The sequence below is a fragment of the Myotis brandtii genome, unplaced genomic scaffold (assembly GCF_000412655.1).
Source record: "Myotis brandtii unplaced genomic scaffold, ASM41265v1 scaffold953, whole genome shotgun sequence".
Taxonomy (NCBI): Eukaryota; Metazoa; Chordata; class Mammalia; order Chiroptera; family Vespertilionidae; genus Myotis; species Myotis brandtii.
Window position 1 is genome coordinate 987,980 of NW_005371933.1, and position 16,440 is coordinate 1,004,419.

A 16,440-nucleotide genomic window follows, 5' to 3' on the forward strand; every position below is an offset into this window, starting at 1 on the left:
CCATACATATATATATATATATATATATATTTTATCTCCTCATTACTTATGTGTAATTTTGTCTTGTTGGTTTTAGTCCATTATTGCAGTCTTTCTGGATCATTTCCACTCTTAATTTTGTTATCGGAGTATTACTTACTTCTCTCGGTCTTATGTTACTGATAATCTGTTCACAAGGATAACTATGAGGACCTTCATAAATCTGGAGAAGTTTCTAAAAATCATTGTGATTAAATTATAAGCAGTTTAATTTTAGGTTAATTGTGTTTTAATACATTATAATTCTTCAGAAATTGTTAAAGCAATATGTGATGTTTATTTCTTGGAATGTTAGTATAATTGAAATGTTCCATTCTTCAACTATATAGGATAATAGAAATTTTTTGTTCTTTGCTGAAATGTTTGCACATTTTGTCATTAGAAAACAGATATTTTAAACTTAATAGATTTTAATACAATAGAACCAATAAGCTGCCAGTAATATCCTTAAGGAGGTTTTTTAACAAAATAGCGTTTTTGTTATTATTTCAAAAGTAAAATGTGCATTGTGTAAAATTTAGAAAAATAGGAACTTAAAACCAACAAGCAAAATTTTTGTTCATAATTTCCCCTCTATTAAATAATATTACATAACCACTGTTAAGTATCACTTCTTAAGAAAACCTTCCCTGTCTCGCAGATTATGTTAGGGTCCCTAAGATTGACTCTTAGAAAGTACCCACTTTCTAAGTACTTCAAAGTGTAATTTCCCTTTGTAGCCTTTCCCATACTCACCACCTGTATCAGCTGTCCATTACTAAGTAACAAATTACTCCAAAACTTAGTGGCTTGAAATCACAACTATGTTATTGCTCACAATTTTTGGGTCAGGAGGTTTGGCAGGGAACACCTTGCTGTAAAATGTTGACTAAGGTGGCTGGAATAGACTAGAAAATCCAAGATAGCCTTAGTGCTAGTTACAGACATAGTTAAAGTTTCTTAGCAAAGGGAGGAGGGAGATGATTAGAACCTATTACTACTTGATGGTGTGAAGGATGGAATAGAGTTGGAAGAGATGGATAGAAATAGTTTAGTAAAGAAACCAGGGTTGCTTTGAACTAAGGAAGATGTGAATGGGGTAGGGGTAGGAAAGTGAGCAGGTTATGGGAGACATTTAAAGGTTAGAACCAATAAAACTTGGTAAATGTTTATATGTGGGGGAGTAAGATGATTTTAAGAAAATGCAAAAGTTTAAGGTTTAATAGCATGCCATTATCAGAGAAAGTAAAGCCAGCAAGCAGTAGGTATACATTTAAGAGAACATAAGATATGGAAATATTGACTTGCTTCTAACAAAATACTGAATTTCTCTAATAAACTTGGCCAATTCATGATAGGGTATTTTTTGTGTGTGTTTTGTTTTGTTTTTGACTTCAAATAGTTGAGTTTACAAAATAGAGTTTAGCATGGCTCTCAAGTACCTGAAATAAGCCTGCCCTTGTAAAATCTTTATCAGTATTCCTACTCAAATGAAAATTCAGAAAGATTCAGCCTTTGAGATTAATTTTGAGAGTCTCATTAGATTCACTTAACAGATCAAACAGTAAAGATTTTTAATAATTTAAATGTTAACTTTAGTTGTCGTTGACAGCCAGCTTACCTTATCCCCTCTCTTTTCTCTCCCCAGTTCTTTAGCTCTGCCTGATGTTTAATAGATCTTTTTAGTTTGTTCTTTGACAGTGAAAGTATTCTGCATAAAGTCTGGATATATGTAACTGTGGTTTGAAAGTGAATTTGATTGAGGAAAAAATGAGAGAAATTCTTTTTATAGGGCTCCCTAAAATGCTTGTCATTATGATTCCTTTATTTCATTTTGCCTTTAACACCTGTTTCGAGAGTTCTACAACCAGCCTCACATTTGAAGACTCACTGGACTGATTCGCAGTTGTATTCCTGACTATGGTTTATTAGAAAAGATACACACAGCAGGACCATCAAGGGAAAAAGACACATTAGGCAGAATCTGGAGGAAGCCAGGTGCAGGCTTCCAAAGTTCCTCCCTTTCATAGGGGTGGGCCAAATGGAATGTGCTTTCTCCTGCGGTGTAACATGTGTATAATGTTTCTGGCCAGGCAAGCTGCTTTTAAGATTCAAAACCATTCCTGGCTGATGTGGCTCAGTAGGTTGGGCCTTGTCCCATGCACCAAGAGGTTGCAGGTTTGATTTCTAGTCAGGGCCCATGCCCCAGTTGCAGGCTCGATCCCCTGTGGTGGGCCTGCAGGAAGCAGCCGATTGATGTTTCTCTCTCTGTCTCCCTCTCCCTTTCTCTGTCTCTTTAAAACATTCAATAATATTTTGGTAAAAAGATTTAAAATCAGGTTTTATTTTATTTTTAAATCCAGGTTTTTTTATCAGGAGCTGGTTATGTAGACTCTCACTGCCAGCATAACTAGGCACAACTACTGAAATTCCAGTCTCCCAGAAGGAAAGCAGGTGTTAGCTATAATGACATTTTTATAAACAATCTAGGCAGTCTGGTAAAGTGTCCCATGGGGATAAAGCAGCCTTAATCACATAAGGAACATTGTAAAAGTCAAGTTCCCAGATGTCACCAAGGACAGTCTTACAAGCAGGCCCTTCTGAAGATTGTACAGCAGACCTGCAGAATTCCCACTCCTCTTTCCCAATTCCAGGCTGCCATATTGCTATTCCAACTTTCTGATTTTTTGATTCACTTACATGCCACCCTAACCCTTATTATAGCTTAGGTTTGTACTAGGTCTAAAGATTTTACTTTCCTTTTTGATTGTGGCCTCAATTAAGTCTTCAGATATTGGAAATGCCAGAGAAAAGTAAGATGTGTTCTTGAATAGGTCATCTTTAACAGAGGGGAATGGCTTGTCTCTGGACATAGAAAGAAGTCTGAGATTTTTCTACCTCAGTGCCATTTTCAAATGTGTTCTTACTCTTACTTTTAAATATATTTTTAAATATATTTCTTTATTGATTTCAGAGAGGAAGGGAGAAGGATCGAGAGATAGAAACATCAATGATGAGAGAGAATCATTGATTGGCTGCCTCCTGCACATCCCCTACTGGGGATCGAGCCCACAACCCAGGCATGTGCCCTTGGCCGGAATCGAACCTGGGACCCTTCAGTCTGCAGGCTGACGCTCTATCCACTGAGCCAAGCCAGCTAGGGCTCTTACTCTGACTTTTATACTCATGGTTATTTGTGTATTTCTGCATATGTCTTGCAGTTAAGTATTTTTTGTTGTTATTTACTGAGATTTTAGAACAAATGTGTATTTTCTTTATGTTTCTGAGTTTTCCTTTTTTATATATGTTTTGAGTATTACCTGCACATCAGTAAGAGATTATTTAGAATTATAGGGCATAGAGGATCTCTAGAATATAGCTAAAACATTTTTGTTTGTTGTAATGGAACAGTTTCAGTTTCTATGACCATGAATAGGATGAATAAAAGTTAGTGTAAGGCATTTATTTTTTATCTCCATATGTTTTATCCTTTTTTCCCCTCTATGATTATTTTCTATCTAAAAGAGGAAAGGAGAATAAATAATATAATCGTACTATTATAATGTTACAGAAAAACCGGAGAAGAACCAAGCAACACTTAGAGAGATGGAGTTACATTTATTATTATTACGCGCGGGCCCAGAGGAAAATGTCTCTCAAATTCTGGACGAAATCACATAGGAAGTTTCCTGTATTTATAACATCTTACCCACTTTGTCTCCCAAATATGGGGTTCTGTTCCGGTCCCCTTTGCAAATTCTTAAAGAGCCCCTATGTGCTGGCGTTTGTGACTTCGACCAAAGGCTTGGCCTGACGCCAGCACTGATAACTTCATCTGGAGAAGGTTTAATGACCTCTCTGAAATAGGAGTAGTTTTATTTTCCTTATTATTTAACCCAGCAAGCATTTACAGAAGCCAGAAATAGCAGGGTTAAAATTTTAAACAGCAGTTTTTATATAAGATGGATGCTTCAGTAGCAACAGCTTTAGCACCTTTAGGGATAAGGATAAATTGTCGTCTTCCTGGATTTGTTATGATTTGTTTAATTCTCTGGACTGCTTCTAAAATCTTTAGGAAATTGGAAGAATTTGTATAGAGGAAAAAATTCTCATATTAATGTTTTTCAGGGGACAAATATCCAAATTCCAGAGGAAGAATAAGCAAATAACTATTTGAGTACAGTACTTCATCTAGTTAAAAATGTCATCACTTTTAAGATTTAAATTATGTACCGCTAATTAAATAAAAACACTGGCTACCTCTTCCCCCCCAGGCATGCTACCTTTTCCCTTTTCTCTCCTAAGTTCCAAGGGCCCTTCTTTTGTCTCTGTAACTTGTTTCCTGAGCCCATTTCCTCTACGGCTCACTTCTACCGCTGTGACTTTCTAAATAAACTTTCTCTTAGAGTTTGAGTCTTGGCTTTGAATTCTTTTCCTAGCCAGAACTCAAGTACCAATGAGGTTGCTGAACTGGCGAGGTTGGTAGAGCCCATATAGGGTTGACATTTTACTTTTCTAACAAGGCAGGGATATCGAGGTCTTTATTTGGAAGCATTTTTTAAGGCTTTATTTAGGTATATTTATAACTGACATGCAACAAAATGCTCTTTTCTAATGTGTACTATTTGGTGAGCATGGACATACTGCTCAAGCTGTAAAATGATCACACATAAAATAAACTTATCTCTCACCCATATACAGGTTAGGGTAAAAGTAGGCTTACAGATGTAAGTATGCAAAACAGTTTATTTTCTTTTTAAAAAAATACATATTTTATATATTGAAAAATATTTTTATTGACTCTTTCCACCGGCCTAACACCACTGCCAGTTCTCACTGCCAACAGAACTGCCATGTTTGTGGAGTAGAGCAGAGGGATGGGGACTGCTCCTCCTAAGGTGCCAGGCTTCCACTATTCTTCTCAAGAAATTCAGTTTTGTTTTTTTTAATGAATAAACTCTAATATTGTTTCTTGCCTTTGATCTCTAGAGCACAAAATGGTTGTCTTTGACAGTTTATTCAGTTTTATATTACAAGTTGTTTTTTGTACTCCTTTACTAGGGAAGACCAACTTCACAAATTGATTCTAAAACCTGGGAATATTATATATCAAAGACAAATGCTCTTTCCTCTAATTCATGCTTTGGGGGAATAGAGAACAACATATAATTGTTTAAAAAGGGAAAGAAAAAGAGAGGTGGATGGATGAATCTTGATTCAAGGCTTAGATTTCTAAGTAGCATGAGTCTTTTACCTCTATAGATAGATTTGTGAGCTCAAACTGGTTAATTGAATGTTTTGGTGGCTCTTGTGGAAGGTAGACATGTGTTGTTTCTGCAGAGTGAGCCAACTGTTGTTGACACAGCACTTTTATAGTATTCCTCACTTTGTCACAGTTTTATGAAATTAGTATTAGAATTATGATCATTTTACAGATAAGGACATTTTTAGGTTAGTAATTTGGCCACGCTCTCAACATTTGCATGCCATATAGATAATACTTGAACTCATTTCTTCTGACTTCTTGTTTTTTATAGTCTATATAACTGCTTTCCTACCATGTCGTAATTACTTGCAAACTCTTTGATTTTCTTGGTATATTTATTTATGTAGGTGATACTTGAAGTTAGAACAGAACAAGTTATAATAATCTTGAATTTTCACTAGAGCTCAGTTCTTTTCTTTGAAATGATAGTTCTTTACTTATTGAAGAGCCCCTGTTCACTCACGCAGTTTTTAAGCAAATTGGTAATAGAGAAAGAGCCCATGGCAGCTTCCTCTGCCAGCTTCCTCTTTTTCCTTACTCCATAGATGCAGATTCTGCCCAAGAAGCCCCTGCATTGCAGAGGGACTGGAGATCTGTAAGATCTGTTTATTTCGCAATTGACAAGGGTAAGGGCGCCTTTATGATGGGGGAGGCGCTTGGGTGCCCTGAATTTAGCTTTATGAAGCTGGAATAACATTTATTTTGGGAATACTTAAACTTAGTATTTTAAAGAGCTTTTATGAATTTTATTTGTCCTACATCAGTAAAGTGTCAGACTATTCATATTAAAGAGCATTATTATAATGGTGATCCCCCACCCTCTTAAATCCTGTTCAGAACAAGTCAGACAAACATGATTCATGCTTCTAAAATTCCAAATCTGGGATCATTTAGAATATAAATAATAATGAATATATGTAAGTAAAATTTCACTATAATGAACATTTTAAAAGGTTTTGGATAAACATCTATTTCTATAGCCTATCATAGTTCTTCTTTATTAATCTGCTCTGTTCCTTTTCCATGAATCTGTCAATCTGTGGAGTGAAAAGGGGATTTGTGGTTGTGCTGTAAACACTGTGAGTGAGTGTGGTGTTTTATTATCGCTGTTAGAAATTAAAACCTGCTTCTTGGAATCTGTGGTCACCCTAGATGCCAGTAGAATTGAGTTGTATTTTCAGACTGTCTTGTTTCTGTTTATTAGTATAGGTATAAGTGTAATTGGGGAATCGTATGGGAGCCAATATTAAGTGTTGTAGGCCTCACTTGACAGGTTTATGGAACAAATGTTAGAAATGGTGGTATTAATAATAGGAAAGGACTAAAATAGGTGAGGAAGAGTTTAATGTTCTTTTAAAATTGTGGAAGTATTGGGCAGATGATTCCAGCTTTGATGTGTAGTTGAGAAGACTTGAGTTGGTGATGGTCTGATGGGTTTATTTTTATTTTTGAGGATGTTATTCTACCTGGTAGTAAAATAGCTTTGGTTACCTAAAGAAGTATTGTACATTTCTGTAATTTAAATGGATATTTTGAGTATTCTGTACCTCATTTTTTGTATCTCTCATTTTTAAATGGTCTTCTTTAAACATTTAATTTATAGATTTTAAGAATTCAACAATACGTGTATTATCTTTACTACTACTAATATATGTTCCACTTTTTAGTGCAAACACATTGGAAACTATTTTTATTCTTATTCTTATACTTCTCAAGTGACTTTTTTTTTCTGTTTTCTTTAAGCCATAAGGATGAGTTTACCATTATTCCTGTACTGGTTGGAGCTCTGAGTGAGTCAAAAGAACAGGAATTCGGAAAACTCTTCAGTAAATATCTAGCGGATCCTAGTAATCTCTTTGTGGTTTCTTCTGATTTCTGCCATTGGGGTAAGTTCTAGATTTTAACCTATGATAGCTATTATATACTGTGGTTAAAGGTATCTTTTCATTATAAGCTCTGATTTTCAGTTCTTTATCACTTTCCTTGGAAAGTTTTACCTTTTGCAGCAATGTTTAAAAGTGAATAAAAAGTCTGTTGGTCATTTAAAAAGGATCAGATTATAATAGTGGATTATGGATACATTTCCAAAGGCGACTGGTATAATTGGATTCACAGTGTGAGGGCATCCTTGCTTAGACACTTAACACTAGTGGGAGTTAAGATCTTTTAACCCCATTTCCAGGTAGAGTTGTGTGGTAGATGCCCGAAATTGGTGTTTTGGTGGATAAAACTAATTTTCTTTTTTAGAACATAGAAGAGCACTGTGTGCGCTGGCAGTCCTTTTCCACATTTCCTGTTTTGTAATTGGTCTTTTTTCTTTCTTTTTCTCCTTTGATGCTTAATTTTTGCCCATAATTGCCATCAGTTTAGAGCTAACCTCCAACGATTGTAACACGTTGGCTATTAGCACTGTGGTCTTCATTGGTAAGGACTCCTATGTGATTTTTGTTATGATTGCCACTTAAAAGAATAAGGAAGCTTCACAGTGAATAGATCATAAAGAAAGTGAGACATTTGTAGGTGCCTCTTTCAGTAAATGTTGATTTTTCACATTCTTGGGACAACATTTGCTCTCATTTACTGTTCCAGAATGTTTCTGAATTCTGTTCCTGTAGGACATCTCTTAGCTTATGTGTTCATTGGTTTAGGGGTGCCAGTATCTGTTCATCCTTCAGATATTTCTTTGGTTATAGAGAAAACATAAGGCACATGACCAGAAATTTTAAGGTAGACTGCTAGAATGGCAAGAAAAACATCCTCAATGAGATACAGGGAGCCCTGGCTTTTCACATCTTAGCCATTGATTGCCAGTGTTGATTCAACATTTATCTGGCCTATTTAGGCTGGTATTTTCTTCTCTTACTTTGTGCTATGAATGGCCTTGAGATTTCAGTTCAAGAGAACCATCCTTCCTAATGGTATTTTTGTTTAAGGCGTTAATTTCTCAACTGGGGATTACTCCTGGGGGCGTTTGGAAATGTCTAGAGACATTTTTTTTGATCATCACAACTGGGGTGGGGTGGGAGCTGGGGATGCTATTGACATCTAGTGAAAATAGTTCAGGGAAGCTTCTAAATAAACATCCTATAATGCACAGGAAAGCTCCCTACCTCAAAGAATGATCCTGCCCACAATATTAGTAGTGCTGAGGTTGAAAGTCCTGGTTTAGGGCATGCAGGTAGCTGTGCTACTTTACAAACGTCCTCAGAAGCTCTCAGGGTTCTTTAATAACAAGTTCCTTTGGCTACCTTTGGCAGAAGTTATTTTTATGGATATATTAGTTACATCTGAGGACTAGGGAAATGTTTCAAAAGAGTTTCTTGAGAATTCTGAAGTTTAGTAATAGTTTATCTTAAAAAGTAAGGTATGTCATATTGAAAAAAGGGCTATTTTTCTTTAGTATTGTAAATTTGCATTGGTAATAATGTTTTAAGATTTCTTGAAGCATGTGCTCCCTCTTCCTTCACTTTTAAGGCTCTTGTGATTCACTTCAAATCACTCTATGATTTAAATAATTGGTTCTCGTGATACAGTTTTTCAGTCTAAGCTCTTCTAGGTTGGCACCATGTGCAACCACAATAAAATGCACATAAACATCAGTGGACACCTTCATGTTTGCTTTTCTGTGGCATCATCCTTTTTACCTCATTAATACATTAGAAAGTAAACAAACCCTACTGCACTACTGTATTTAAGTACAGTGTTGAGAGAAAAATGAACTTTGTTTTACATTTTACCTATATCTTAGAAAATTATTTAGGTCATTTGATCTCCTTATTTCTTGAAAACTTTGGTATTTAAATTGTAAGATAGGATTTTCTGGTGATATGTTAGCTATGGAAAACTAAACAGAGACTAAAATACACTTATATTTACATCTGGTGGTTAAGTAAAAATAACTTTTCCAGTTGTTTGTTTTTTCAGTGTTACTATCACTAACTATATTCATTAAGTGCTTACTGTGTGCTTAGGGAGAACACTGTACTAACTCTAATTCGGAAATTTGATTGAGGTTTGGGGATAAGTTGAAGGTGTTGCACGGATACTGTTCCAAAATTGGTAGTCTCCTTTCTACAATAGTAATAGTAACTGTTATTCTTGTAAAGTAAGATTTATTTTATATTTAACATGCCTGTTGAAGTAATAGGAATCATTGGCTGGTTGTGGGTCAAACTGTCTTAGAAATGGTTTCATATTTCTCAAATTCATGCTTTAGTGGCATAGTCATTTTTACTAAATTAATGAGTGCTATAGTCCCACCTCAAAAATTTAGCTTTTTCTCATGAAGATAATACATAGTGATTTCTTCTTCTTTTTAAAAATATACTATACAGTTTGATTTTAACATGTCAAAGCAATGTCAACAGGAAGCATTCAGTCCCTCAAGTAGAGATTTAAAAATTTTTCTTGTTAGGCTCTTGACACATTCCACATTTCTAGATAGCTGTGTTTTGTGTTTTTAAACAAAAATAACTTAATTGATTATGGTACAGTTAATAAAATTACTCATATATAGCAGATTTTTTGTTTTGTTTTTGTAGAATAATATATTAAAGTACTGACAATGACATTTTTCATTTCTAGTCACTTTTCCTTATATATTGTCCAGTTTCTGTGAAGAATAAAGTGATGAGAAACTTGGTGATAGAGACAGTTGGGAGACTTAGATATAGTTGGAAGAATTTTGCCTTGAATTTTTTTGTTAGCCAGTGTCCATTTACATGAATGACTTTCTTTAAAAATTTTTTTAAAAAATTGATTTCAAAGAGGAAGGGAGAGGGAGAGAGAGATGGAAATATCAATGATGGGAGAGAATCATTGATCGGCTGCCTTCTGCACAGCCCCTACTGGGGATCAAGCCCACAACCTGGGCATGTGCCCTGACCGGGAATCGAGCCGTAGCCTCCTGGTTCATAGGTCGATGCTCAACCACTGAGCCACACTGACTGGGGTGACTGCCTTTTTTTAAAGTGTATTTTGCTTTAAAGATGCTCATATTTCAGATCCCATTTAGCTTTATTCAGACTTGAAAGAGATATTAGAGAGATAAAAAGTACAAAGACTAAAATACTCAAGTTTTCTTCTTGGGTGAGATGAGCTAAAGAGAGAGGGGGAACCTAGATTTTGTTGTGCCCCTTCTTTCTATGCCCTCATTTGAATTCCCCTGAAAAACCCCTGCATTTCAACTCCTGTCTTTTTTCTTATTAGCCCAATAGAATGATGTTTTCCTCATAATGCTTATAAAGTCCCACCCCTTTTCATCTTTCCTGTTAACTTTCAGGAAGAGTGACATAAGTGAAAGGACATTTGCTACCAGTATTTGGTTAAATGATGTTGTCCCCATACATTGTGTACTTAGTAAGTTCCACATTCTATAGGATGGCTCCATATAAAGAGAATTTTGCCTGAACCAATTTTAGTTTATGTGATTAGTAGAATTTTCATTTCATTTTCCTAAGTTTCATTTTTACTCTTCCCCATATATACTGTTAATATTTGTGTTTTCCTGACCTTCCTGAAATTTCTTTTTCCAATTTTATTTATTTATTTGTTTGTTTGTTTATTTATTTATAAATATTTTTTATTGATTTTAGGGAGGGAGGGGGAGAGAGAGAGAGAGAGAGGGAGAGAATATGAATCGATTGGTTGCCTCCTACACCCCCCCCACCGGGGATGGAGCTCCAACCTGAGCATGTGCCCTGACCAGGAATCGAACCATAACCTCCCAGTTCATAGGTCAACACTCAACCACTGAGTCACTCTGGTCCGGCATCTATTTCCAAATTTGGATTATTACCAGCTTTCATTAACAAAATTTTCAGTTAAGGTTATTTTTAAAAAAATATATTTTATTGATTTTTTACAGAGAGGAAGGGAGAGGGATAGAGAGTTAGGAACACCGATGAGAGAGAAACATTGATCAGCTGCCTTTTGCACACCCTCCACTGGGGATGTGCCCGCAACCAAGGTACATGCCCTTGACTGGAATCAAACCTGGGACCCTTCAGTCCACAGGCCGATGCTCTATCCACTGAGCCAAACCGGTTAGGGCAGCTCTTCAGTTAACTTTAAAGAAGTTTCTAAGTGAAACTGGAACTAAGAAAAATGGATTATTTGAAAGTGGATCCATGCTTTTATTTAATTTTCCTTTAATGATTGTTTTAAATACAAATCATTTTCAATAGATTTATTTGTTAAATATTACTGATAAATTATATTATTTTGTTAAAGTATGAATAAAGTTTACTTCTCTCACTTTAGCAATTTTGGATTTTTATTTGTCTACATTTATATAATTTCTTATATTTGTCTAGGTTTACATAATTTCTTTTTCATAAATATGTGACACCTATTAAAAATGGTATTCTCTTAAATATGTATATCTTTATTCAGATTTCTACATTAATATGTATAAAAAGTGATTATTTATGCATACTCTTCTTCCTTTCTGTTAGTCTCTTGGGTTATGAGGGCATTACTATTTTATAAATATTTTATTTAGTTTGGGTGTAAGTTAGCTAATTCCTGACGTACCTACTCTAGCTTTGATATTTATACATAACTGATTTCACATATTTAGGTTTTTGATCTTTTGCAAGTTTGAGAGAAGGTTAATACTTTTACATAATAACTAAGATTTCAGAATGAAAGGACTAAGTATTTTGTTTATAAAAATGATTATCTTATTTGATGCTACTCAGAATATAATTCCTTTGTGAAATACATTTTTTCTTTGATAATGATTTCGATTATGAATGTCCCCAGTTTTAGGTCCTTATCTACCACACAGGTTCTGAGAGTTAACTAAAATATTTTAACATATAAACATAAAGTGATTAAGTGAATGTATAACAGTATAATTTTTACTAGACATATGTCTGAAAGTCTCTTATTGACTGATCTTTTGAGGGCTTTTAGATCATCTTTACAAGCTCATTGTTTAATTCCACAATCCAGTTTATAGTTTAATGTTGAGGTATTCGATACTTTTTTATTTTTTGTTTCGAAGTACTTAAAAAGTAGTATTGATTTTTGTACCATTCATTGTTCTGTTTGTCCTCATTAGTTGGTTGTTGTGTGTTAAACAGACATCCCTGGAGCTTATTCTCCACACTCTGTGAATCCACTCATTAATCACCAGTCACCTTTGGAGATGGGAAAATTACTTACCTGTATTTCTTTTTCTCAGAAAGCGTGCTCTGGAATGGATTCACAAATGAGCTACCCTCCTTCTCTCAAAGAGTAAGGTTTCTGCTTTACAGGATTTTTTTCTTGGGTTATTTTTTCTCTCATCTTTTGAATTTGAAAAGAACTGAGGGAAGGCACCTGAAGAAACTACTGACATACTCACTAGGGGAGTTGCAAAGCTTGTGCTGTCCTAGGGGCAGTGCCAATGGCTCTTAAAGCTAGAAAGCTCATACTTGGAGGTGAAACAGGGGCTCAAAGAATCCATTTTCCCAGTGTACCTTCTGAAAGGATAAGTTTCAGGTAAGTAATTTTCTCTTACTATGTGATATGCTTTATTCATACTGATAAAAGGACACAAGTCCAGTCCTCCAGGTGCATAGGCATCTGTGTTTGTGCAGTTTAGGGGGATAAGCTTTATTGAATGTTAGCAGAATTGTAAAAACAAAATATGTCTGCTCATGAGGTACATGAAATGATAATGTATTACAAGTCAACAATAAATATTTAATTAAAGGTACATTTATGATCAGGGTATTGTGCTAGTGTTGTCATTTCTTTTATTTCTTATTAAATAAAATCTTGATAAACTTATTTTTTAATAATTAGAAACAAAAAATACCTTTTGAACTCAAGTTCCAAGTGATGTTTAACTAAAATTGAGTGTGTATGAGCATGTGCATGCTCATACACACACACAGGCTAGGATAATGGCAATTACTTACGTTATTTTACGTTTTTAATATGTTTTTATTGATTTTAGAGAAAGAGGATGGGAGAGGGAGAGAGAGAAATATGGATCAGCTGCCTCCTGCATGCCCCTTACTGGGCATGTGCCCTGACCAGGAATGGAACCAGGGACAACTCGGTGCATGAGATAGTGCTCAACCAACTAAGCCACACTGACCAGGGCCAGTTATTCACTTTAAATTAGATGCTGTCTGTATGTATATTGACCAGAATGAATCGCTGAAATAATATTTAAATATATACAATTAACATGTTAAACTCCATGGCAGTCACCGGTGACTGAAACGGAAAGGAAGACAAAACAGGCTTGGCGCCTAACGTGTTAAAAAAATTATTGTGAGATAGTTTGAGCTATCATAAGTAAGCGTTTTTCCATATAGTAGCTATGTGTAGTGTGGATTTAGCTCCTTAACACATAGATTCGTTAGAGCTCATCAAGTATTTCTAATCAGTTCTTCAACTACTAAATGCAAGGTGGCTACTAAAGAGTAGCAAAATATTAAACATTTACTCATTGATTTTCTGTGTATTTTGTCTTATTAAATTACATGTTGATTTAATATTTTAAAGTTTCAAACATTTTATATACTTTTACTTCAGAAGAAGTTTTTAAGTGAAACTTACCTTTAAAATGATAAAATGGACAAGATAGTATTTTAAAATACAGTTATACTTTTCACTTAGGATTAAGGCAAGTTTGGCCACCTTCTACCATTTGAAACAGTATCTCTGAACTTGGAAATAAGCAAAACAGACTTTTGAATAGCAAATGGCAATCACAAAGTTTGTGAATTTTTCTCTGGTTTTCAGAAAAGGCAGTTATGTCCTGGTCACAGGGATTATTGACTGCTAAAACTAGTAGCTATCTCCAGAAGCAAGAAAAAAGAACACATTAGTGTATACTTGAAGCGATTTAGCTTCCAAGAGTATTCATCTTAATTTCTTACAAGGATATTACTACAGTGATATTGATTCAGAATTTCCTTGTCTAAGACTGTTCATTTAATTGTTCACTCAAAGATTTTGGGCAGCTTTGTCAAAAGAACTTGAAATTGAAGTGGACGTTTAATACCACTGATTTGAATCAATAAATTATTATGGCAGATTGTAGATTTGTCTTTGAATCTTCTGACAGTCACTTGGCAAAGAGGAAAAATGGGGTAAATTATATAATTTTCATTATTCATAGAAGGAAATACATAAATTCTTTAAAGACAAAAAAATCTATACTTTTAAATTTTGATAGAAATGTCTGATGAATTACTTAATATAGGTGCATTGAGTGATGAACTGTCACTGTCTAAGAACTTTTTCAGTGCAAGATCTATAGTGGATCTGTGCTTACAAATAGGTTTTTATATTCAGAAAGCAGACAATTGTCTCAGAACCTGTTGCTTGATTCTAGGATATCATGTAAGATGCAATATTGATTTAATAATGGCTCTTGGGGGAAAATAAACTGCCACATTGAATACTTGTACATAGCAATGTATATGAAAAGTTAAAATGTGACAGTTAAGGAAATATATATAGTGTAGAGATGTGACCATTAAAGATGATCAGCATCAACAATTAAGTTTTAAGAAATGTGATGTCTGGCTTTTCAAAAAAAGACATCAAAAGGGTTTTATAATTTTGCACCGTTCATTATTTATAACATGATATTTTTTAGCAAGATAAACAGAAAACTTAAAAATCTTAATTATCCAGTCTAAGAAATCTGTCTTCTCAGGTGTGAGAATAATAATTGGATATGTGAACTTGATCTGAAAATGAAGCACAAGACACATAGTGTGTGCATACATGATTGGTGTGCTGTGATATTTTCCAAAATGCATTTCGGTAAATCTTTTAAAATAAAGAAATAGAAAAGTAATGAGTTCTTGGAAATAAGAGTGTTGCTGAAATAAAGATTTAGATGCAACATAATCAGTATAATAATACTCCACAATTATGTGGGTTTAGAACACATTGTTTTAGGTTTTCTTCTGACTTTAGTAGGAAGCAAAGTTTATCTCCTCAGTCTTTCGTTTTCTGTCTTCTTTTTGAGCTTCTTCTATGTTACCCTCTGGAGAATGGCTAAACATCGAATGTTCTGTGCTTGCACCCTTATTGAGATCTTATTGTCAGATTAGGACTGTTGTGTTGTGAATTCTATTTTAAGGCACTTGTATTGATCCTTTTCCAAGTAGAAAGTTTTGCGAAAATGAGATAAAATTTTTTGAGGTAATACAAACCACACAAACCACATGTATCTCTGATCTACACTTTATTTTTTTTTCTGTAATAGAGATCAAATCTTTCATTTGTACAGCAAAAGCTAAGCTTTCATTGACTTGTTACATTGAGAGTTTTCTTAAACCAAAATTTCTTGCATCATACTCTTTGGGTTTACTCTCCATTTTAGACTGATATAATATATTTAACAATGCTTCTAACTTTTAAGCTGTTTTGTTTCCTTAGTCTTTTGTATTGCTATAAGGTTTTACAATTTGAAATAGTTTTAACATTATAAAACACTGGTGCTATATAATTTCTTTACTACCTTCCCAAATATGCCTTTTATTTTTATATACCAAGGGCTCTTGGGAATGATTTTCTCAGAGGCTTAAGCTGTGCTTTGCCTTCCTTGAGAACTGAAATTATTTGGTAAGCGATTGCGTTCTTTTTAGCTTCTAATTTTTCCCTATTTTATTTTGTACATGATATTTGTTTCAAGGTCAAAGGTTCCGTTACAGTTACTATGATGAATCCCAGGGGGAGATTTATAGATCCATTGAACATCTAGATAAAATGGTAAGTCTTTCAGGTGTGGGGTTTTAATGCTCTAAGATTTTTTTCTTTAATTAATTTCAGATTAGTGATTCAAGACTTAATATGTTGAAACAATGGACTAATAATTCTTTATCTTTAAGTGTGCAAATTATAGTTTGTAATCATATCAATATTGATTATAAAAAAAATCCCTGTCCTATTAGTGGAAATTAACTTCATCTTAATTTTATTTGATTAATGAGACAACTTAAGAATAATTAGATACGGATTTTTGATATTATTTGGGGGAATGTGTTAGTTTTAGGGACACCGGGAACTAATGCCAATATTTACTGTTAAGTGGAAAAAAACAGCAAATTCTTAGTTTTTTTTATTATTAACTAGAGGCTCAGTGCACGAATTCGTGCTCGGGTGGGGTCCCGCCAGGCTGCCCTGATTGGAGCCTA

At 34.4% G+C, this 16,440-nt stretch overlaps 1 protein-coding gene across 9 annotated transcripts in view; it reads left to right on the forward strand.

The window, feature by feature from the left end:
• Positions 1-16,440, forward strand: part of MEMO1 (mediator of cell motility 1) — an 83,029-nt gene that overhangs the window by 55,043 nt on the left and 11,546 nt on the right. For 5 of the 9 annotated variants that reach the window (XM_014533193.1, XM_014533190.1, XM_014533189.1 and 2 more), the window contains 2 exons: positions 7,028-7,170; positions 15,939-16,015. In XM_014533193.1, coding sequence (XP_014388679.1) covers positions 7,028-7,170; positions 15,939-16,015 — 220 coding nt within the window. Of the gene's footprint in view, positions 1-7,027; positions 7,171-12,473; positions 12,773-15,938; positions 16,017-16,440 lie in introns of those variants that run through there. The other 4 variants (XM_014533192.1, XM_014533191.1, XR_001360589.1 and 1 more) reach the window with 3 other exon arrangements.